A 25,554-nucleotide genomic window follows, 5' to 3' on the forward strand; every position below is an offset into this window, starting at 1 on the left:
GAACCATGGAAGCAGAAGTGAGTCACAGGATGGGGGAGGGGATGAAGTTTCTGGGAGAATTGAAGAATGTGTGCAAGGTGACAACTTTATCTCGGAGGGCAAAAAAATGGTATGTTTGAAGGAATAGTGGTTCCAACAATGTTATATGTTTGCGAGGCGTTTGCTATAGATAGAGTTGTGTGGAGGAGGGTGGATGTGTTGGAAATGGAAATGTTTGAGGACAATATGTGGTGTGAGGTGGTTTAATCGAGTAAGTAATGAAAGGGTACGAGAGATGTGTGGTAATAGTGTGGTTGAGAGAGCAGAAGAGGGTATATTGAAATGGTTTGGTCACATGGAGAGAATGAGTAAGGAAAGATCGACATAGGATATATATGTCATAGTTGCAGGGAATGAGAAATGGGAGACCAAATTGGAGTTGAAAGGATGGAGTGAAAAAGATTTTGAGCAATTGGGTCCTACACGTACGGGAGGGTGAAGGGCGTGCAAGGAATAGAGTAAATTGGAACGATGTGGTATACTGGGGTCGACGTGCTGTCAATGGATTGAACCAAGGCATGTGAAGCGTCTGGGGTAAACCATGGGAAGTTTTGTGGGGTGCTGATGGGAATGAATAAAGAGAGCAAGTATGAATATGTACATGTTTGTTTATGTGTTTGTCTATGTATGTATATGTTGAAATGTGTAGGTATATGTGTGTGTGTGGGCTTGTATGTATATACATGTGTATGTTGTTGGGTTGGGCCATTCTTTTGTCTTGTTTCCTTGCGCTACCTCACTAACGTGGGAGACAACGACAAAGTATAATGATATAAATACGAGTGGATGGGCTATTCTTCATCCATTTCTTGGCACTACCTTGCTGACTCGGGAAATGGCATTTAAGTATAAAAAGAAATATGATAAAGATGTAAATATTTTTCATACATATTAACCATTTTCCCCATTACCGAGGTAGCATTAAGAACAGAGGACTGAGCCTTAGAAGGAATATCCTCACTTGGCCCCATTCTCTGTTCCTTCTTTTGGAAAATTTTGGGGGAGGAATGGGATGTATTTAGGGAATCGGTGATGGCTTGTGCAAAAGATGCATGTGGCATGAGAAAGGTGTGAGGTGAGCAGATTAGTAATGATAGTGAGTAGTGGGATGAAGTAAGGTTATTAGGGAAAGAGAAGATAGGCGTTTGGGTGATTCTTGCAGGGAAATAGTGCAAATGACTGGGAAATGTATAAAAGTGGCAGAAGGTCAAGAGAAAGATGCATGAGGTGAAAGAGGGCAAATGAAATGGGGTGAGATTATCATTAAATTTCTGGGAGAATAAAAAGATGTTTTGGAAGGAAGTAGATAATGTGCGAAAGACAAGAGAACAAATGGGAGCATTGGTGAAGGGGGCAAATGGGAAGGTAATAGCAAGTAGTGATGAACTGAGATGGAGTGAGTATTTTGAAGGTTTGTTGAATGTGTTTCATGATAGTGGCAAATGTAGGGTGTTTTGGTTTGGGTGGTGTATGAAGCGAGAGGGTCAGGGAGAATGGTTTGGTAAACAGAAAAGATGTAGTGAAAGTTTTGCAGAAGATGAAAGCTGGCAAGGCGGCAGGTTTGGATGGTATTGCAGTGGAATTTATTTAAAAAGGGGGTGAATGTGTTGTTGATTGGTTGATAAGCATATTCATTGTATGCATGGATAATGAAGTGCCTGAGGATTGTTGGAATGCATTCATAGTGCCATTGTACAAAGGCAAAGGGGATAAAGGTGAATGTTCAAATTATAGGGAATTAATGGAGGATATTGATAGAAATGGTAAAGGCATGTACAGAGCATCAGATTGGGGAAGAGGAGTGTGGTTTCAGGAGTGATAGAGGATGTATGGATCAGGTGTTTGCTTTGAAAAATGTATGAGAAATACTTGGAAGAACAGATGGATTTGTATGTAGCATTTATGGATCTGGAGAAGGATATGATAGGGTTGATAGAGATGTTTTGTAAAAGGTTTAAGAGTATATGGCATGGGAGGTAAGTTGCTGGAAGCGGTGAAAAATTTATTTCTTTTATTATGCTTTGCCGCTGTCTCCCGCGTTAGTGAGGTAGTGCAAGGAAACGGACGAAAGAATGGCCCAACCCACCCACATACACATGTATTTACATACACGTCCACACACGCAAATATACATACCTATACATATACACACAGACGTATACATATATACACATGTACATGATTCATACCGTCTGCCTTTATTCATCCACATCGCCAGCCCGCCACACATGAAATAAAAACCCCCTCCCACTCATGTGTGCGAGGTAGTGCTAGGAAAAGACAACAAAGGCCACATTCATTCACACTCAGTCTCTAGCTGTCATGTAATAATGCACCGAAACCACAGCTCCCTTTCCACATCCAGGCCCCACAGAACTTTCCATGGTTTACCCCGGCCCGGATGCTTCACATTCCCTGGTTCAATCCATTGACAGCACGTCGACCCCGGTATACCACATCGTTCCAATTCACTCTATTCCTTGCACGCCTTTCACCCTCCTGCATGTTCAGGCCCTGATCACTCAAAATCTTTCTCACTCCATCCTTCCACCTCCAATTTGGTCTCCACTTCTCTTCATTCCCTCCACCTCTGACACACGTATCCTCTTGGTCAATCTTCCTTGCTGATTCTCTCCATGTGACCAAACCATTTCAAAACACCCTCTTCTGCTCCCAACCACACTCTTTTTATTACCACACATCTCTCTTACCCTATTAGTACTTAATCAAACTACCTCACACCACATACTGTCCTCCAAACATCTCATTTCCAACACATCCACCCTCCTCCACACAACTCTATCCATAGCCCACACCTTGCAACTATATAACATTTTTGGAACCACTATTCCTTCAAACATACCATTTTTGCTTTCCGAGATAATGTTCTCGACCTCCACACATTCTTCAACACTCCCAGAACTTTCGCCCCCTCCCCCACCCTATGATTCACTTCCGCTTCAATGGTTCCATCTACCAAATCGGGAGTGGGAGTGGAAAAGTTTTTATTGAAGATATAAGGCATGTGTACGAGTAGGAAGAGAGGAGAGTAATTGGTTCCCAGAGATGTTGGTTTGCAGTAGGGGTGCGTGATGTCCCCATGGTTATTTAATTTGTTTATGGATGGGGTGGTTAGGGAGGTGAATGCAAGAGTTTTGGAGAGTGGCAAGTGTGCATTCTGTTGGTGAGAGGGCCTGGGAAGTGTCAGTTGTTTGCTGATACAGCACTGGTGGCTGATTTGGGTGAGAAACTGCAGAAGTTGGTGACTGAGTTTGGTAAAGTGTGTGAAAGGAGAAAGTTGAGAGTGAATTTGAATAACAGCAAGGTTATTAGGTTCAATAGGGTTGAACAAGTTAATTGAGAGGTAAGTTTGAATGGAGAAAAAGTGGAGGAAGTGAAGTGTTTTAGATATCTGGGAGTGGCCTGAACAGCAGATGGAACCATGGAAGCAGAAGAGTCACAGGGTGGGGAGGGGGTGAAGGTTCTGGGAGTATTGAAGAATGTTTGGAAGACGAGAACGTTATCTCGGAGAGCAAAAATGGGTATGTTCGAAGGAATAGTGGTTCCAACAATGTTATATGGTTGCGAGGCATGGGCTATAGATAGGGTTGTGTGGAGGAGGGTGGATGTGTTGGAAATGAAATGTTTGAGGACAATGTGTGGTGTGAGGTGGTTTAAGTAATGAAAGGGTAAGAGAGATGTGTGGTCATAAAAAGTGTGGTTCAGAGAGCAGAAGAGGGTGTGCTGAAATGGTTTGGATACATGGAGAGGAGAGAATGACTGAGGATATGTGTCAGAGGTGGAGGGTACAAGAAGCGGGAGACCAAACTGGAGGTGGAAGGATGGAGTGAAAAAAATTTTGAGTGATCGGGACCTGAAGATACAGGATGGTGAAGGGAGTGCAAGGAATAGTGAAGTGGAACAATGTGGTATACTGAGGTTGATGTGCTGTTGATGGTCTGAACCAGGGCATGTAAAATGCGTGGGGTAAACCATGGAAAGGTTTGTGGGGCCTGAATGTGGAAAGGGAACTGTGGTTTCTATCTTACACATGACTGCTAGAGACTGAGCATGAATGAATGTGGCCTTAATAGTCTTTTCCTGGTACTACCTCACTGGAGAGGGGATGCATATTCATGTGTGGCGACGGGAATGGATGAGGGCGACAAGTATGAATATGTATGTTTGTATATGTATATTTATGTATGTTATGTATGTTATACTTTGTTGCTGTCTCTTGCATTATCAAGGTAGCACAAGGAAACAGATGAAAGAATGGCCTAACCCACCCACAGGCTCATGTATATACATAAACGCCCACATGCATGAACACATACCTATACATTTCAACGTATACATATACATACACACATATATACACATGTACATATTCATACATGCTGCCTTCCTCCATTCCCACGCCACCCTGCCACACGTGAAATTGCACCCCCTCCCCTCGCGTTCGCGAGAGGTTGCGCTAGGAAAAGACAACAAAGGCCACTTTCATTCACACTCAGTCTCTAGCTGTCATGTGTAATGCACCGAAACCATAGCTCCCTTTCCACATCCAGGCCCTACAAAACTTTCCATGGTTTGAAATTTTTTTTCATACTATATGCCATTTCCCGCATTAGCGAGGTAGCGTATAGAAGAGAGGACTGGGCCTTTGAGGGAAGATCCTCACCTGGCCCCCTTCTATCTTCCTTCTTTTGGAAAATTAAAAAAAAAAGAGGGGAGGATTTCCAGCCCCCTGCCTCCTTCCCTTTTAGTCGCCTTCTACAACACACAGGGAATACATAGGAAGTATTCTTTCTCCCCTATCCCCTGGGATGTATATGTGTGTGTGTGTGTGTGTGTGTGTGTGTGAGTTTATGTATATACATGTGTATGTGGGTGGGTTGGGCCATTCCTTGTCTGATTCCTAAGATAAAATGATTCTCATTTGCTATGAAACTTTATATGCCATGGTCACCCCCTTGTTGGAGTTCCTTAAGGGAATGGGCATCAGAGGTATAGATAATGGTAGATCAAACATTAATCTACCTGCTCATTTGAATGCATCTTGGGCAGGTTGGATAACATAGTTTTGTTATATTTGAGATCTTAAGTGCTGATGATAACCCTTGTCACCATTTTTGTAAGATAGTTTACCTGTACGCTTCAAGTTTCTCATAATTTAAGCTTAAGATAAGGGCCATATAACTTTTGTATTTGTTTGAAATATTTCATTTATTAGAAGACTGATCTGGTAAGAGAAGCTGGACAAAATAATTTTTTTCTTTGGCTTTAATTTTATCCAGTATTACATCATTGATCTGCTGGCTCATTTGGTAATTTTGATGGTATATGTGTGGTTTTCTGGTGTGTTTTAGAATTTTGGGGGGTTATATAACTACCATAAGTTGTGGAGACCCACTTGCTAATAATTTGGATTACTCTACTTATATTTGTGTGATGAGTATATGAATGTGGAATACATATTTCCTGGGGAATACAGACAAGTATTTTGGAGAGTATTCAGCCACTATTTAGTCTTTAGAAGATGTATGGATGTGATGCTTGGATACAAAGATTCTTAAGATGGTCCCTATTCCCAGCAATACTTGTCTGATAGTTGGAAGGAAATACTGCAGATATTTGGAAATGTTTGCCTTTGTCGGTGAGTTGGGACCCATATTCTCTGAGGTTGATGCTTGAAACCGTGGATGCTGATACGGCAGTAGACAAGGGACTTCAGTAACTGTCAGAAGTAGAAGAAACAAGTTATAGTTGGAAACCATGGAGGAGGTGGAAGGATTGACTGAAAAATACTTTGAAGGCTTACTGTCTGAATGTGCATGAGGGTGTGATGCATGCAAGAGATCGAGTGAATTGGAGCAAGGTGCTTTACAGTGGATGACATGCTGTCCTGTTTTCTGAACCACAGCTTGTGAAGCACCTGGGAGAAGTCATGGAAAGGTCTGTAGGGCCTAATTGTGGGTAGGAGCTTTGGTTTCATTGAGAGAGACAGGATGAGAGCAAACAAATTTTTTCACTATATGAAATAGAGAACATGTATGAAAAAATTACTATTATTCTCTGTCTCATGCTTTACATATGGATTTACCCACGCAGGTTACTAGGCCTCGGGCACCTCACATTTGGCCATTTAGATGTTGAAAAGCTTGACTATCCACTCAAAACTGACAATTCATATTTGTTTCAGTGGCACATAAATTACCAGAAAGATGCTGGAAAGTATTGCTCTCTTTCCTGTGCACGTCGTTGGGTGTTTCTGATGTGTGATAATATGAACCTTGCTGATAAATTTGGAGTGGAACCTCTTGAAGATAAACACCTTCCTCGAGCTTTGCCTTCTTGTGGTGTGCTTGTGGATGTTCCCCGAACTACATTTAGGGTACGTATTGAATTATATAGAAGATAGTGGTTGCATGAATTGAGGTGGATTGAAGTTAACATTCATGTCCCAGCCTGCAAGATTGGAGATATTAACTCCAGTTCTGAAAAATTGAGAACTGCAAAATATGATTATCTACATGCACTAATGTTACTGTAAGCAAATAAGGAATGAAAGTGATAACACACGTAGGTAGATGTATATGTTCGATTTACATTTAAGATGAAATTGAGATATGCGAGAGAAACAAGAAACTCCATCTACTCCCTTATTAATGTAATATAAATGTATAATCCTAGGACCCCCTTTAAAGCAAGTATCTGCTACTTCGACTGCACTGCAATCAGTAGCAGGGAAATGAACACCTTTGGAGTGAGAATTTCTTTGATGAAACTGTATTCATTTTCATTCGATGATGCAAGCTTGCCAGTGGTGACTTCTCAGTGTGTAACCCATGCAACAGTGTCCAGTAACACTTGAAAATGAGATTTTTCTTGTAATAGGACTGCATGAGTCACCAAATCTTCTACAATTTGGTTACTTTGTTTAGACTTCACCCTGCAACACTGGAAAAAAAGGATTTTATCTATATATTTTATTAATATTATTTTGCTTTGTCGTTGTCTCCCACGTTAGTGAGGTAACGCAAGGAAACAGACGAAAGAATAGCCCAACCCGCCCTCATACATGTATATACATACACGTCCACACACGCAAATATACATACCTATACATCTCAATGTACACATATATATACACACACAGACATATGCATATATACACATGTACATAATTCATACTGTCTGCCCTTATTTATTCCCATCACCACCCCACCAAACATGGAATAACAACCCCCTCCCCCCTTATGTGTGCGAGGTAGTGCTAGGAAAAGACAACAAAGGCCCCATTCGTTCACACTCAGTCTGTAGCTGCCATGTAATAATGCACCCAAACCACAGCTCCCTTTCCACATCCAGGCCCCACAGAACTTTTCATGGTTTACCCCCAGACGCTTCACATGCCCTGGTTCAATCCATTGACAGCACGTCGACCCCGGTATACCACATCGTTCCAATTCACTCTATTCCTTGCACGCCTTTTTGTTTATATATATATGTGAGTGGATGGGCCATTCTTAATCCGTTTTCTGGAGCTACCTTGCTGATGCAGGAGACAGCGATCAGTTATAATAATGTGTAAAAAGAAAAAAGTATTTTCTTTCAATTAGTAATGGTTAGTGATTGCTGTTAAGTGAGCCAGCACTTAAGTAATTAAGTTGCACTCACTCGCCTGACCCAGGAAGATTTTTTTTTCTTCCTCCCTCGCCCTTTTATGGTTTGCTGGCAGCCCACAAACTTAGTGTTTCGCACATGTGACAACACATAGTTCACACAACTCTTTCTTCATAACTAGATTTTCCTGTAGTAAACGATATGCACTAGCCTTGCCTTTAGCAAGATGATAGGATCTGTTTATATAAGTAGTAGGTAGTACCTTTTTGGCTGGAACATTAGGTAGAAATGTTATGTGATTTTTATTATACTTGATCGCTGTTTCCCGTGTTGCCAAGGTAGTGCCAGGAAATGGACGAAGAATGGCCCATCCAATCATAAACGCATATATACACACAAACACCCATACATGCAAATTTTTTTTTCATACTATTCACCATTTCCCACGTTAGCGAGGTAGCATTAAAAACGGTGGACTGAGTTTTGAGTGAATATCCTCACTTGGCCTGCTTCTCAGTTCCTTCTTTTGGAAAATTAAAAATGAGTGGGGAGAATTTCCAGCCCCCCTGCTCCCTCCCCTTTTAGTCGCGTTCTAAGACATGCAGGGAATACACATGAAGCATTTTCTCCCCTATCTCCATTGATAATACATGTTCATTTTTTTTTTCATACTGTTCGCCATATCCCGCATTAGCGAGGTAGCGTTAAGAGCAGAGGACTGGGCCTTTGGGGAAATATCCTCACCTGGCCCCCTTCTCTGTTCCTGCTTTTGGAAAATTTAAAAAAAGCGAGAGGGGAGGATTTCCAGCCCCCTGCTCCTTCCCCATTTAGTCGCCTTCTACGACACGCAGGGAATACGTGGGAAGTATTCTCTCTCCCCATCCCCAGGGATAAAAAAATATGGTGATATGAGCTTCAGTTGATGAAGTGGAAGAGGATGGAAGGAGGGCTATTTGGAGAAGAGAGGAGAGCTAGGTTTGTAATGACACCCCATATATCAAAATATTTAGAAACTGCCTTAACAGGAAAATTTGTCTTAGGCCTTTTAAAGAAGTTATCCAATGCTGGCAAAGTGGCATACCTCTCTTGGAAGCCATGGAGAAGATACTCAAACCTTCTACAGAACACTACAATATGTTCAGTGTTGGGATTCATGAACAGTGGGAGAGCCACCTTGTCTATCAAATCAAAATATTGCTGTTGAAACCTAATTGTAAACCTGCATGTTACAGAAAAGAAAGTTTCTTTTCCCTTCCCCTTGGAGTTTTTCTACCTCTGACTGCATGAATGTCCCACTGCTCAAGTCCTCTGAATGTAACACCAGCATTCCCATCACATTACAGGTACCCCAATTTATGTATACAAGCTATTTTCAAAACTTGCATGGTCCACTTATTTTCCAATTTACACATGCTTAAGTTGGGAAAACACAATCAGAGGGCTAGCAGTGCAGTGATGTATTGCTAGCACTGCTAGAAGCATGCATACACATACGATAAGTCTACAGTCAAGGAGTGCTACCGTATCTTGTGTTGCAGTATACTGTGTATATCAAGTTTTGCCCTCTGCATCATGCCACCAAAACATCTTTCTTTTCTTCTCATACCAGTGGTGCAAAGAAGCATAAAGCCATCACCAATGAAGTTAAAATGGATGTGTTTAAACATCATGATAGAGGTGAACGTACATCTGATATTTGTAATGGTGCAGAAAAGATCAAGGAGAGTGCCAGGAGTGGTACATTAATCAGTGCATCCAAGACGTCATATTCTCAAAGCTCAGTTAAGGAAAGAATGGAATGAATGTTAAGATCATGAATGGAACATCACATCTTTGAAAATGTTCCTTTTAGGATGCTTGTGATACAAAGGCCAGGAGTATACACAACTTAACAGCAGAAGTAGGAGCGATGAAGACATCTCAAGTAAGTCCTTGATGGTTCCCAAATCTTGAACACTAATTACCACATCAAGATAACTGGTGAGGCTGCTTCCGTTGATGTCAACGCTCCAATAATTTCCCATGAATGCTCAAGGAGGAAGTCTGTTACTCTCATCTAGTCCATCTTGCTGTAAATACACAATCTCACTCCCAACTGGTTCATCTTATCACACTCATAACTATATAACACCACCTCCCCCTCCAGCAGCCCCTTCTAAGCAAAAATACTGGCACCTCAACAAAGCTGACTGGAATAAATTATGTAACTTCTTTTCTTGGGTAAATTATAGTCTCGTGTGGTGGTGCTTCTCTCTCCACCAAATGCACAGCAGACGTTATTCTTGCAGGAATGGAAGCATTTATACCCTATTCCTCCATGACAACCGTATCTTCTAATCCATGGTTCATCCATTCCTGTTCCGAGGCCATTAACGCAAGGGATCAGGCATATCATGCTTGGAAAAACTCCATCCTCTGGCTCGCATTCATCGCTGCCAGTAATTGCTGTAAGCAAGTTATCTGTGAAGCGAAGCATTCCTTTATTGAAAGGAATTGCAATAACTTTGTCTTCCACTGATAGTCATTTTGGTGTATAGCCAAGGGTATCTCCAACAATTTCTGTTGCTCGACCTTCCCTTTACTTTTCCGCTCTGACAGTACTGTAGCTGTCTATCCCATAGACAAAGCAACTCTCTCTGCTTCCAGTTTCCCCTCCAACTCCACCTTGGATGACTGACATCCCTTCACCTACTGATGCTCCTCTTACTAATTCTATGCCCATTTTACTAATCCTATGCCCATTCCCGTACTCTTTTTGAACTGTCTGAAAAGCACTTCTTTCTCTGGACACAAGCAACGCCTATAGTCCTGATGGCATCAGTCCCCATGAAGCAAAAGAGTGTGCCTCTTAACGTGCATCTGTGCTTGCTTGCCTGTTCTGTTTGTGTTAAAACCAAAACTTTTCCTTCTCCATAGAAGCATGCATTGATGCATCCCATCCCTAAGAAGGGCAACCGTTCCAACTCTTCTAATAATCATCCTATTGCTTTGACCTCTACCATTTCCAAAGTCTTTGAATCCACCTTCTACATCCATATCCTTAAATACCTCGAGAATCGGTCTCATCTCTGATCACCAGTATGGCTTCTATAAGGAGAGATCCACTGGTGACATTCTTTCCCTGTCTTGCTAATGTCTGGTCATCAACCCTGTGAGATTTTGGGGAGTCAGGTGTAGTTCTCTGACACACCTAAGGCTTTTGGCAGGGTGCAGCATTGGGGTTTCACCTATTAGCTCCCCTCTTTTCGCTTCCCTCCCTCACTTTGCTCCTTCATATCTAATATCCTCTCCGGCTGAACTATCTGTGTGGTTGTTGATGGATAAACCTCCCCCTTTTCTTGATCAATACCTCAAGGTCTGTCCTATCCCCTACACTTTCTCCTTTTTCAGAGATTTCCTCTCTTCACAAATAATCAAATGCACTCATATGCTGATAGTGCATTCATCCAAATCCTTCAATTTTGCTCCATCTTTCACTCAATCTGCATGGTCTTGACACAGCTTCCTCAAACTCGGACTTGGACTGAATATCTCAGTTGGGTACACACTTTTTCAAGTGTAATGCCCCAAGACCCAATTTCTACCCATTTCTATTGGAAAATTCGACTCCCTTCTCTTTAACATCTGTGTAGTTCCACCTCCACTCGAAGAACATACTTTGTATTATTGAAACATCCACTCTTTCTTGGATACTCCACATTACAGGAATAGCTGCGTCTGCCAAGATGCTGGGTGTCCTGTTTAGATGTCAAAACTATTTCTTCTGAACAGTTGCTCCATTTATACAAGGGACTGATTTGTCCTTGTATAGAGTACTGCTCTCACATTTGGGGCGGTTCTTGTTTTGCATCCTTATTCGACAGAGTCTAGTCGAAAGCAGTCCACTCAATAAACTGTCCCAGGCTAACTACCATACTCAACTCCTTTGTCCTACACTGCAATGTTGGTTCACTTTCCTCTTTTAATGGTATTACTTTGGTTTTTGCTCCCGAGATCTGGATGCTTGTATGACTAGCTAGGCCACTAAATACTTGGAAAGCTGCTGCATCACACGATTGTGTGGCCATCAACAACTCAAGGGTGGGCCATTTTGATACCTGCATCTTTCCCTACGCATCAAAGCTTTGAAATTCTCTACCTTCTCATGTCTTTCACAATAACTATGACCTGGCACATTTCAAAAGATGGGCTTTTCACTAAAAAATTTGTACTTTCCCTTGTCTTTTTCCATTTCATAATCATTTCAATTAAGGCCTGGCCTTGAAGTGTACTTTGTCCATGACTGGAGCCTTCAACATAAAAAAAAATTGTGGACAACCAGATTATTTTGAAACGATGCCATCAAGAATGTACATTTCCTATGAAGACAGAGGCTACACTAGGATTAAAAGCTTACAAGGACTGCCTAATGCTGCTTCTCAGAGCAACACTACAGATGACTGCAAGCTTAGACCATTAATAGCCAACCATTCAGTAAATCTCAGGGTTTGAAGGGCATATATATTAACCAGCATTTGCCCATTTCCAATCTAAAGGAGTGGATAACAAGTAAATGTTTGTCATTATTTTGCTGCAACACAGTCCTACCTAAAGAATACCTCCCACGCATTCTCCGCTTGTCATAGAAGGCGACTGAAGGAGTCGGGAACAAGGGGCTGGAAACCCTCCCCTCCTTGTCCTTCAGTTTCTACAGTGGGAAACAGGAGTCCACACATGCAAATATACATACCTATACATCTCTGTGGATACATATATATATACACACAGACATATACATATATACACATGTACATAATTCATGTAGATTATGAATTATGTACATGTGTATATATGTATGTCTGTGTGTATATATATGTATCCACTGAGATGTATAGGTATGTATATTTGCGTGTGTGGACTCGTTTCCCACTTTAGAAACTAAAACAGGCTGCCTATCCCTGGGGATAGGGGAGAAAGAATGCTTCCCACGTATTCCCTACGTGTCGTAGAAGGCGACTAAAAGGGAAGGGAGCGAGGGGCTGGAAACCCTCCCCTCTCATTTTTTTTTTGATTTTCCAAAGGGAGGAACAGAGGAGGGGGCCAGGTGAGGATATTCCCTCAAAGGCCCAGTCCTCTGTTCTTAACGCTACCTCGCTATCGCGGGAAATGGTGAATGGTATGGAAAAAAAAAAAAAAATTCATACTGTCTGCCTTTATTCATTCCCATTGCCATCCTACCACACATCAAATAACAACCGCCTCCCCCCGCATGTGCGCGAGGTAGCGCTAGGAAAAGACAACAAAGGCCACATTCGTTCACACTCGGTCTCTAGCTGTCATGTATAATGCACCGAAACCACAGCTCTCTTTCCACATCCAGGCCCCACAGAACTTTCCATGGTTTACCCTAGAAGCTTCACACACCCTGGTTTAATCCATTGACAGCACGTCGACACCGGTATACCACATCATTCCAATTCACTCTATTCCTTGCACGTCTTTCACCCTCCTGCATGTTCAGGCCCTGATCACTCAAAATCTTTTTCACTCCATCTTTCCACCTCCAATTTGATCACACTCAATCTAAAAAGTTATAACTGCACACAAAATTAGCATTATGATGGAAATTAGAGGCCATTTCATATAACCATGTACATGCATGTTTCAGAAAGAACGAATTACTTCACATAACCTTGACCTAGCTGGAAGCTCACAGATGAGGAAAGTTGCTGCAGTTGCTTCAGATACCTCATCTCCTAGGGCATGTTCTGCTTCATCTCTCTTTTCGGGAAAACTTGACACGTCGAGTGAAGAAGAGTTTCCAACTCTTGGTGCTGGAGTTGCTCGCAAAGGTGGGTTCATTTTTACATTATTAAATTTTGCCAGAATTGCATTTAGTAGTGTAGGTGACATTATGAAAGACCACATAATCCCATCGTGGGTGTATTTTATATTTTGTCGTCATTTCATCTACCAACAACTCTTAAATGCAACAAGAAATCCCATGAAAACTTGCCTAGCAGGTGTCAAGTCATAAAATGAATGCTAGTTTTCCCAGGCTTACTTTGTAAAAAACCACAGTCGTGTAAAAAAAAAAAAGTATTTAGGGTTTCTTTGTCACTATAGATGCTTATTTCAAACTCTGCTCTTTGGAAGTATTTTTAGGAAATGTATATGAATTTATCATTAGTATTTACGTAATCGAAGTTTCTCACTGTAGCAAGGTAGCATGAGAAGAGTAAGGAAAGACTGCATTTGCTCGCATCCATTCTCTAGCTCTATTGTCCATAACTAGATCCCACAAACTTTTCCTTGGTTTACCCCAGATGCTTCACATTCCCTGGTTCACTCCATTTATAACATGTCAACCTGTGCATCACATGGCTCCAGTGCACTACACATGCATACATGCACCAAGAGGAGAGAGAGAGAGAGAGAGAGAGAGACGAGACTTCAATTGTTCAAAATCCCTCTAACTTCATTCTTCTCTCCATTTTAGTCTCTGTTCCCCTTGTTCCCTCCATTTCTAACATGTCAATCCTTTTTTTTTTTCAACCTTTCCTCACTCATTTCCTCATATGTCCAAACCATTTCAGCATATCTTTAGATCTTTCAGCCACTTTTTATCACCACATCTCTCTCCTGCGCTTTCATTACATATCTCGTCAAAGTACCTCGCCACATATTGTCCTCAAACATTTCATTTCCAACACGCCTACCCTTCTCCATAGTTTTGTATGTGCCCCATGCCTTGCATCCATGAACAATTTTGGGACTACTATACCTTCAAAAATACCCATTTTGCCCTCCCAGATAACTATCTTCACTCATTCTCAAGTGCTCCTCGTTGCCCACTGTATGACTCTTCTGCTTCTAATTAATCGATCTGTCTGTCTATATGTCTAATGCCTGTCCCCTCCAGGAACTCCCATCAAGGGGCAGCCAAAGCAAAAGTTTCCACTTATCCCTGTGCTTGCATGCCTCCCTTGCATGCACCATTCCATGCATTCTTCCTCTGTTTCTCCCTGTTCAGCATTCCTCCCCTGTTTGCCCATGTTACAGATAGTCTTGCGCTCAAACCAACCCCTTTAATTGTACTATCATAGATTTTCCTTGTAATTTCCCAGTCTTGCATTCTTAACACATGCCCAAACCACCTCAAAGTATTATGTTTAACCAATTCTGCCACTGCACAGTTCACTCCTTTGCATTCTTTGCCTTACCACATCTCTCATACACCCTTTCATTTCTCTCATCATTCCGTGTAGTCACACCTCTTGCTCTTATCAAATTGCTCATTTCCAGAGCTTTGATTCTTGACCTCTGTGCCTCATTTCCTGTCCCATGTTTTGGCTGCATAGGTCAAGGTTGGGAGGACTATCCTGTCCCTTGATGGTCTCTTAACTTCCTTGCTTACATTACTACCCTTCATATTCTATTATGCGACCCATCGACTCTTCTACCCTACACTGCTCTTTCCCATGTCTCTCCTTCCATATTGCCACACTTGGCTTAGACAGCTCCCACAAACTTAAATCCTTCATTTCTTCCTTTTTCCCCCCATATCCAAAGCACAATTTAGAACGCTTTCTTCTTTCTTTCTATACGGTTTTACAAAATCTTTACTTTCCATCCGTTTCCTTTCAAACACCATTACTTTACTTGCATGTACCTTCAATCTCCTGCACTTGCATCATAAAACACACTTGCAACCTTCTGCAACTCCACTCTCTGCAAACAACGCGGTATCATCTGCAAACAGGCTTGCCACCATCCACCATGTCTCGGTGCCATACTTCATATCTGCTCCCATTTCCCTTATTTTGCTTTCATGTCTATCACTCCCTCCATGTTTATTTATTGATTATACTTTGATCAAGTAATGAAAGGGTAAGAGAGAGATATCTATGTATTATACTTAAACACCATCTCCTGTGTTAGGGACGTAGCGCAAGGAAACAAACAAGGAATGGCCCAACCCATCCACATACACATGTATATACATAAACGCACACACGCACATATACATACATATACATTTCAGTGCAGACATATACATGTGTACATATCCATGCTTGTTGCCTTCATCCATTCCTGCCGCCACCCCACCACACACAAAATAGCATCCCCTCCCCCTGCGTGCATGCAAAGTAGCGCTAGGAAAAGGCAAAATAAGGCCACATTCGCTTGCACTCTGTCTCTGTCAGGTGTAATGCAACGAAACCACAGCTCCCTTTCCATGGTTTACCCCAGATGCTTCACATGCCCTGGTTCAATCAATTGACAGCATGTCGACCCCGGTGTACCACATCATTCCAGTTCACTCTATTCCTTGCACGCCTTTCACCCTCATGTATGTTCAGGCCCCGATCGCTCAAAATCTTTTTCACTCTATCCTTCACCACCAATTCGGTCTCCTACTTCTCATTCCCTCCACCTCTGACACATGTATCCTCTTTGTCAATCTTTCCTCACTCATTCTCTCCATGTGACCAAACCACACTCTCAACCACACTCTTTATATTACCACACATCTCTTGCCCTTTCATTACTTACTTGATCAAACCACCTCGTACTTCCACTCATTGTACAATGCTCCCAGAACCTTCGACCCCTCTCCCACCCTGTGACTCTCTTCTGCTTCCATGATTCTATCCACTGCTAAATCCACTCCTAGATATCTAAAACACTTAACTTTCTCCAGTTTTTCTTCATTCAAACTTACCTCCTAATTTACTTGTCCCTCATCCTTACTTAACCTAATAACCTTGCTCTTATTCGCATATACTCTCGGCTTTCTTCTTTCACACACTTTACCAAACTCGGTCACCAGCTTCTGCAGTTTGTCATCCAAATCGGCCACCAGCACTGTATCATCAGCGAACAACACGTGACTTGCTTCCTAAGCCCTCTCATCCACAACAGACTGCTTACTTGCCCTTCTCTCCAAAACTCTTGCATTCAGCTCCCTAACAACCCCATCCATAAGCAAATCAAACAACCATGGAGACATCACACACCCCTGCCACAAACCGACATTCACTGGGAACCAATCACTTTCCTCTTCCTTCTCGTATACGTGCCTTACATCCTCGATAAAAACTTTTCTCTGCTTCTAGCAACTTCCCTCCCACACCATATATTCTTAACACCTTCCTCAGAGCATCTCTATCATATGCCTTCTCCATATCCATAAATTCTATATACAAAACCATTTGTTTTTCTAAGTATTTCTCATATACATTCTTCAAAGCAAACATATATATATATATATATATATATATATATATATATATATATATATATATATATATATATATATATATATATATATATATATATATATATTGTTTTTTTATTTTACTTTTGTCGCTGTCTCCTGCGTTAGCGAGGTACACACGCACATATACATAACTATACATTTCTACATATATATATATATCTTTTTCTTTCTTTCAAACTATTTGCCATTTCCCGCATTAGCGAGGTAGCGTTAAGAACAGAGGACTGGGCCTTTGAGGGAATACCCTCACCTGGCCCAATTCTCTGTTCCTTCTTTTGGAAAATTGAAAAAAAAAAAAAAAAAAAAAAAAAAAAAGAGAGAGGGGAGGATTTCCAGCCCCCCGCTCCCTCCCCTTTTAGTCGCCTTCTACGACACGCAGGGAATACGTGGGAAGTATTCTTAATCCCCTATCCCCAGGGATAATGTATATATATATATATATATATATATATATATATATATTTTTTTATTTTTATTATACTTTGTCGCTGTCTCCCGCGTTTGCGAGGTAGCGCAAGGAAACAGACGAAAGAAATGGCCCAACCCACCCCCATACACATGTATATACATACATCCACACACGCAACTATACATACCTACACAGCTTTCCATGGTTTACCCCAGACGCTTCACATGCCCTGATTCAATCCACTGACAGCACGTCAACCCCGGTATACCACATCGCTCCAATTCACTCTATTCCTTGCCCTCCTTTCACCCTCCTGCATGTTCAGGCCCCGATCACACAAAATCTTTTTCACTCCATCTTTCCACCTCCAATTTGGTCTCCCTCTTCTCCTCGTTCCCTCCACCTCCGACACATATATCCTCTTGATCAATCTTTCCTCACTCATTCTCTCCATGTGTGCAAACCATTTCAAAACACCCTCTTCTGCTCTCTCAACCACGCTCTTTTTATTTCCACACATCTCTCTTACCCTTACGTTACTTACTCGATCAAACCACCTCACACCACACATTGTCCTCAAACATCTCATTTCCAGCACATCCATCCTCCTGCGCACAACTCTATCCATAGCCCACGCCTCACAACCATACAACATTGTTGGAACCACTATTCCTTCAAACATACCCATTTTTGCTCTCCGAGATAATGTTCTCGACTTCCACACATTCTTCAAGGCTCCCAGAATTTTCGCCCCCTCCCCCACCCTATGATCCACTTACGCTTCCATGATTCCATCCGCTGCCAGATCCACTCCCAGATATCTAAAACACTTCTTCCTCCAGTTTTTCTCCATTCAAACTCACCTCCCAATTGACTTGACCCTCAACCCTACTGTACCTAATAACCTTGCTCTTATTCACATTTACTCTTAACTTTCTTCTTTCACACACTTTACCAAACTCAGTCACCAGCTTCTGCAGTTTCTCACATGAATCGGCCACCAGCGCTGTATCATCAGCGAACAACAACTGACTCACTTCCCAAGCTCTCTCATCCCCAACAGATAACAAGGTGATAACAAGTAGTGGTGATGTGAGAAGGAGATGGAATGAGTATTTTGAAGGTTTGTTGAATGTGTCTGATGACAGAGTGGCAGATATAGGGTGTTTGGGTCGAGGTGGTGTGCAAAGTGAGAGGGTTAGGGAAAATGATTTGGTAAACAGAGAAGAGGTAGTAAAAGCTTTGCGGAAGATGAAAGCCGGCAAGGCAGCAGGTTTGGATGGTATTGCAGTGGAATTTATTAAAAAAGGGGGTGACTGTATTGTTGACTGGTTGGTAAGGTTATTTAATGTATGTATGACTCATGGTGAGGTGCCTGAGGATTGGCGGAATGCGTGCATAGTGCCATTGTACAAAGGCAAAGGGGATAAGAGTGAGTGCTCAAATTACAGAGGTATAAGTTTGTTGAGTATTCCTGGTAAATTATATGGGAGGGTATTGATTGAGAGGGTGAAGGCATGTACAGAGCATCAGATTGGGGAAGAGCAGTGTGGTTTCAGAAGTGGTAGAGGATGTGTGGATCAGGTGTTTGCTTTGAAGAATGTATGTGAGAAATACTTAGAAAAGCAAATGGATTTGTATGTAGCATTTATGGATCTGGAGAAGGCATATGATAGAGTTGATAGAGATGCTCTGTGGAAGGTATTAAGAATATATGGTGTGGGAGGCAAGTTCTTAGAAGCAGTGAAAAGTTTTTATCGAGGATGTAAGGCATGTGTACGTGTAGGAAGAGAGGAATGTGATTGGTTCTCAGTGAATGTAGGTTTGCGGCAGGGGTGTGTGATGTCTCCATGGTTGTTTAATTTGTTTATGGATGGGGTTGTTAGGGAGGTAAATGCAAGAGTCTTGGAAAGAGGGGCAAGTATGAAGTCTGTTGGGGATGAGAGAGCTTGGGAAGTGAGTCAGTTGTTGTTCGCTGATGATACAGCGCTGGTGGCGGATTCATGTGAGAAACTGCAGAAGCTGGTGACTGAGTTTGGTAAAGTGTGTGGAAGAAGAAAGTTAAGAGTAAATGTGAATAAGAGCAAGGTTATTAGGTACAGTAGGGTTGAGGGTCAAGTCAATTGGGGGGTGAGTTTGAATGGAGAAAAACTGGAGGAAGTGAAGTGTTTTAGATATCTGGGAGTGGATCTGTCAGCGGATGGAACCATGGAAGCGGAAGTGGATCATAGGGTGGGGGAGGGGGCGAAAATTTTGGGAGCCTTGAAAAATGTGTGGAAGTCGAGAACATTATCCCGGAAAGCAAAAATGGGTATGTTTGAAGGAATAGTAGTTCCAACAATGTTGTATGGTTGCGAGGCGTGGGCTATGGATAGAGTTGTGCGCAGGAGGATGGAGGTGCTGGAAATGAGATGTTTGAGGACAATGTGTGGTGTGAGGTGGTTTGATCGAGTAAGTAACGTAAGGGTAAGAGAGATGTGTGGAAATAAAAAGAGTGTGGTTGAGAGAGCAGAAGAGGGTGTTTTGAAATGGTTTGGGCACATGGAGAGAATGAGTGAGGAAAGATTGACCAAGAGGATATATGTGTCGGAGGTGGAGGGAACGAGGAGAAGAGGGAGACCAAATTGGAGGTGGAAAGATGGAGTGAAAAGGATTTTGTGTGATCGGGGCCTGAACATGCAGGAGGGTGAAAGGAGGGCAAGGAATAGAGTGAATTGGAGCGATGTGGTATACAGGGGTTGACGTGCTGTCAGTGGATTGAATCAAGGCATGTGAAGCGTCCGGGGTAAACCATGGAAAGCTGTGTAGGTATGTATATTTGCGTGTGTGGACGTGTGTATGTACATGTGTATGGGGAGGGTTGGGCCATTTCTTTCGTCTGTTTCCTTGCGCTACCTCGCAAACGCGGGAGACAGCGACAAAGTATAAAAAAATATATATATATATATATATATATATATATATATATATATATATATATATATATATATATATATATCCTCCCCTCTCTTTTTTTTTTTTTTTTTTTTTTTTTTTTTTTTTTTTTTTTTTCCCAAAAGAAGGAACAGAGAATTGGGCCAGGTGAGGGTATTCCCTCAAAGGCCCAGTCCTCTGTTCTTAATGCTACCTCGCTAACGCGGGAAATGGCGAATAGTTTAAAAGAAAAGAATATATATATGTGTATATATATATATATATATATATATATATATATATATATATATATATATATATATATATATATATATATTTTTTTTTTTTTTTTTGCTTTGTCGCTGTCTCCCACGTTTGCGAGGTAGCGCAAGGAAACAGACGAAAGAAATGGCCCAACCCACCACCATACACATGTATATACATACGTCCACACACGCAAATATACATACCTACACAGCTTTCCATGGTTTACCCCAGACGCTTCACATGCCCAGATTCAATCCACTGACAGCACGTCAACCCCGGTATACCACATCGCTCCAATTCACTCTATTCCTTGCCCTCCTTTCACCCTCCTGCATGTTCAGGCCCCGATCACACAAAATCTTTTTCACTCCATCTTTCCACCTCCAATTTGGTCTCCCTCTTCTCCTCGTTCCCTCCACCTCTGACACATATATCCTCTTGGTCAATCTTTCCTCACTCATTCTCTCCATGTGCCCAAACCATTTCAAAACACCCTCTTCTGCTCTCTCAACCACGCTCTTTTTATTTCCACACATCTCTCTTACCCTTACATTACTTACTCGATCAAACCACCTCACACCACATATTGTCCTCAAACATCTCATTTCCAGCACATCCATCCTCCTGCGCACAACTCTATCCATAGCCCACGCCTCGCAACCATACAACATATATACACATGTACATAATTCATACTTGCTACATTTATTCATCATCTCCCAGTCATTTGCACCATTTCCCTGCAAAAATCATCCAAATGTCTCTCTTCTCTTTCACTAATAATCTTCATCCCACCACTCGCCACCCTCTCTAATCTGCCCACCTCCCATGCTTCTCATGCCACAAGCATCTTTTGCGCAAGCCATCACTGCTTCCCTAAATACATCCCATTCCTCCCCACTCCCCTTACATCCTTTGCTCTCACCTTTTTCCATTCTGCACTCAGTTTCTCCTGGTACTTCCTCACACAAGTCTCCTTCCCAAGCTCGCTCACTGTCACCACTCTCTTCACCCCAACATTCTCTCGTTTTTGAAAACCTCTACAAATCTTCACCTTCGCCTCCACAAGATAATGATCACACATCCCTTCAGTTGCACATCTTAGTACATTAACATCCAAAAGTCTCTTTCATGCGCTTATCAATTAACACGTAATCCAATAACGCTCTCTGGCCATCTCTCATACTTAAATATATATTTGTGTATCTCCCTCTTTTTGAATTGGGTATTCTAAGTCTACATTCCTTTTTCAACACAACTCCACAAGCTGTTCACCATTTACGTTCTTATTACTGGATACCCCATGCCCCCGAACTCTCAACTGCCACATTACTTGCCATCGCATTTAAATCTTGTTTCATACATCAAAACTGCTGACACACTTGCTTGGCTGCTCCAAAATGCTTATCTCCCATGATTTTTCTTCTCATGGCTTGGTGCCTTAGCTCTAATAATCATTCCCATCTTGTTGTCCACTTTCATATTTACCAACGTCATGCTGAAATTTGCTTCCTTATACTTATCACACACAGCCAGTGAGAGGAGGGTACATTGTACCCGGGCACAGGGGTCCAAAAGGGGGCCCGGGAATTTCTTGTGATCGCTGAAAATGTTTGCACATAATGAAGAATTGCATTCACATTTTGCGAGACAACATAGTTAGGATATTCTTAAAGCACATGTGAAGTACACATTACTTGTGATGTATAACCATAGGTAATGAAAACGGGATGACTAATTGAGAAGGGAAGGGGACCCAAAAGAAATCTTTTCCCTGATAAAATTCCTGAGGCACTGATTACACACACACTCGATAACTAATTGCTTTAGGAGTAGTGATACTCCTTCCATAGTTCTTGTCATCTTACCAGTCCCTGACTTTACTTCTAAGACATTTCCAAACCATTCTTCTGTTATACCTTTGAGCTTTGTTTCACTTGGACCCAAAACATCCAGGTTTCTATCCTCAAACATGCCACCTGTCTTCCTTCTTATCTTGTTTACATTCACTCGCATTTAGACAACTCAGCCTGAGCCTTTATGGAGGATGGGAACTCCCTGCTTGTCTACTTTTTTTTCCTCCTTATAGAAATTGAAATACAAGGGGTTTCCAGCCCCCTCCTCCCACTACCTTTAGTTGCCTTCAATGACAAGCAGGGAATGAGGTAGAATTTTCTCCCCTTCCCCAGGGGTACTTCAGTGGCTGTCAAATTGCACTCTTCTGACCCAGGTAGCTGTCTTTGTCTTACCTAAGCATAGACAACTGGCATTCTTTCCACAAACACACAAATCTCTTTTCTCGCACAACTCTACCCACACTGCTCATTCTTCGTAAATCTAGATTTTCCTGTGGAGAGCGCTCTGTGCTAGCCCTGCCTTTTGGCAAATGGTAGAAACTATTGAAGTTGTAGGTAGGAGCATTATGTAGAAACATAAGGTAGTGGTAGTAGGTAGGAACTTTAGGCAGGAGGATTATGTAGACATGGTCAGTAGGAATGTGGTAGGAACCTCCACGAACAGTTAGATTTGCCCTCTGCTAATGATCAGTTAAGGGCAAGGCACTAAAGGCTAAGAAGCAGCACTGGAGTTTACTAGTTATGGATAGACTATTTCTGTGGACACTCTCTTGAAGTTCCAGAAGGGAATGGGTGTCGGAGAGAGAGGGATAGTTTCATTGAATGTTGTCAGTTTATCTAAGAGGTAACATAGACTTCCATTTAAGATGCTTGAAAACTTTATTATAACTCTCCATTTGTTTGAATAATATTAGTGATGTGAATCACGAAATTGTATTGACCAGGTATTCATCAGTAATCTGTTAATTCCCTTATATTTTTCACCAATAGAGGATCCAATTCTAGAAATGTACTCTATTAAAGAAACCATTAATTTGCCGTAGGAGAGACCAGCAATGGTAGTTTTTGTTCACCTAGAAAAGCTATTTAGATAGTGTTCATATTGAGATTCCAGTAATGGCAGTATGTGCTTCAAAAGTTTTCCATTTTGAGGTAAAATACATATGGAGGGTCTCCCATAAGTGACCCTCTAATGCCATGTGTTTAATGGCATTTCCTCCTGATAGTGTCATTCAGATAAAGAAAATACCATTTGAAAGTTATTTCCCATTCAACAAGATCATGAGATTTAGAAGTGGGAGACAGTTTGATATATAAAGAATATGAAAGATAGTTTACTATATCATGTTGCTCAACACAAGGCCAAAAATACACTAGATTACCCTTAGAAATTTATATCTCCTTGTCTGTCTATATCTCTGACACCTGTTCCCTCTGGGAACTCCCATCAAGGGGTGGCCATGGCAAAAGTCTCGCCACTTATCCCTGTCCTTAATCTTGAATTCATTCTTCCACCATTTCTCCCTCTAGTATTCTTCCATTCTATTTCCTCATGTAGCAGGTAGTCATCTCACCAACCCCTTTGTACTAACTTGCCATCTTGCATTCTTTACAAATGCCCAAAGCACCTCAAAGCATCAAGTTTTGCTCAGTCTACCACTCGACAATTTATTCCTTTTGCATACCCTGCTATACCACATATCTCGTACACCTCCTCATTTCTTCCTTCATTTTGCCAGTCATACCACATACTTCTTTCAAACGATTCATTTCCACAAAGAGCATTCTTGACCTTTGTGACTCATTTCTTGTCTGTTTCAGCAGCATAGGCCAGGGTTGGGAGGGCTGTTCTGTCCTTTAATCCTCTCTTCACTTCCATATTTAAACTTCCACCTTCATTCTTCTGTTAAGTGACCCAATGACTTTTCTACCCTGTACTGCTCTCTCCCTTCTCTCTCGTTCCATATCGCCAAACTTGCCCAAGACGTCCTAAATACTTAAATTCTTGCCTCTTCATCTTTCTCCCCCCCATTAACCATAATCTGTACTTTTTCAGTTTCTATTTGACACCATTACATGAATTTCATTTGCATTTACCTTCAGTTGCCTACACTTGCACACATTGTAAAACATGCTTACAGCCTTCTGCAACCCCATTCTGTAAATACAGAGTATTATAAGCAAATAGGCTTACCATCAGCCACCATACCTCGCTTCCACACAGCATCTCTGCACCCCCTATCCCTATTTTGCTGTCATCTTTATCTCTCCATCCAAACTTATATTAAAAAGCCTTGATGACATGACAGCCATGCCTCACACCCACATGTATACCAAAACTTTTGCTCAACTCGCCATCCACTCGTAAACATGCATTTGCTCTTGTATAGGCTTTCACACCATTCTATCATTATCCCGACCCCCATTTATCCTTAACACATCCCTTAAAGCATTCCATTCGACTCTGTCATACGCTTTCTCCAGATCCGTAAAAGCTGCATACAACTTCTTACCTTTTGCCAAATACTTTTCCACAGTCATCTTTGCCACAAAAGTCTGATTCACACATTCCCTACTTATCCTAAAAACCTCCCTTTTTCCTCATTTATTCTGTATCCCATCAATTCCATCTTTATCAATCGACATTCTTGCATACTTTTCCTGGTATACTTAGGCTTGTCCCCCAACAGTTGCTACATACATCCTATAATTGCTACAAACATCCTTAGCATCTTTTGCTATGAATAAAGGAACAATAATAGCTTTCACCCAGTACTTCAGCACAACCTTTTTTCCATGCTAAATTACATAATTGATACATCCACTCTTATCACACTTTCTCCTCCATACTTCAGCATTTAAACTGTAATCCCATCCACTCCTTGTGCCTTTCCTACCTCCACCCTCATTATTGCCCTCTTTACCTCCCTTTTTGCTGCAAGTTCTTGCACTTGTATCTTTTTTCATCCTCCATACATGCATGTAACAACTACTACCTCGCTTTCTCCCACATTCTTCAGTTCAAAATGCTATTTCCATCTTCCTTTCACATCCTCCTTTTGATTCGGCAACTCCTTTTCCATACATCTTGCATTGTTCCCACAATGACATCTTTACTTTTCCACTTCCCCCCAGTGTATTGCTTTCCTCTATCAGTTTCTTAACATCTCATTTACACA

At 41.6% G+C, this 25,554-nt stretch overlaps 1 protein-coding gene across 1 annotated transcript in view; it reads left to right on the forward strand.

Annotated features, from left to right (window-relative positions):
* LOC139750870 (protein maelstrom homolog) overlaps nt 1-25,554 on the forward strand; it is a 55,504-nt gene that overhangs the window by 22,846 nt on the left and 7,104 nt on the right. Inside the window, exons 7-8 of the mRNA XM_071665697.1 lie at nt 6,245-6,436; nt 13,316-13,499. Coding sequence (XP_071521798.1) covers nt 6,245-6,436; nt 13,316-13,499 — 376 coding nt within the window. The remainder of the gene's footprint in view (nt 1-6,244; nt 6,437-13,315; nt 13,500-25,554) is intronic.

This window comes from Panulirus ornatus, chromosome 1 (assembly GCF_036320965.1).
Source record: "Panulirus ornatus isolate Po-2019 chromosome 1, ASM3632096v1, whole genome shotgun sequence".
NCBI classification, from domain to species: Eukaryota; Metazoa; Arthropoda; class Malacostraca; order Decapoda; family Palinuridae; genus Panulirus; species Panulirus ornatus.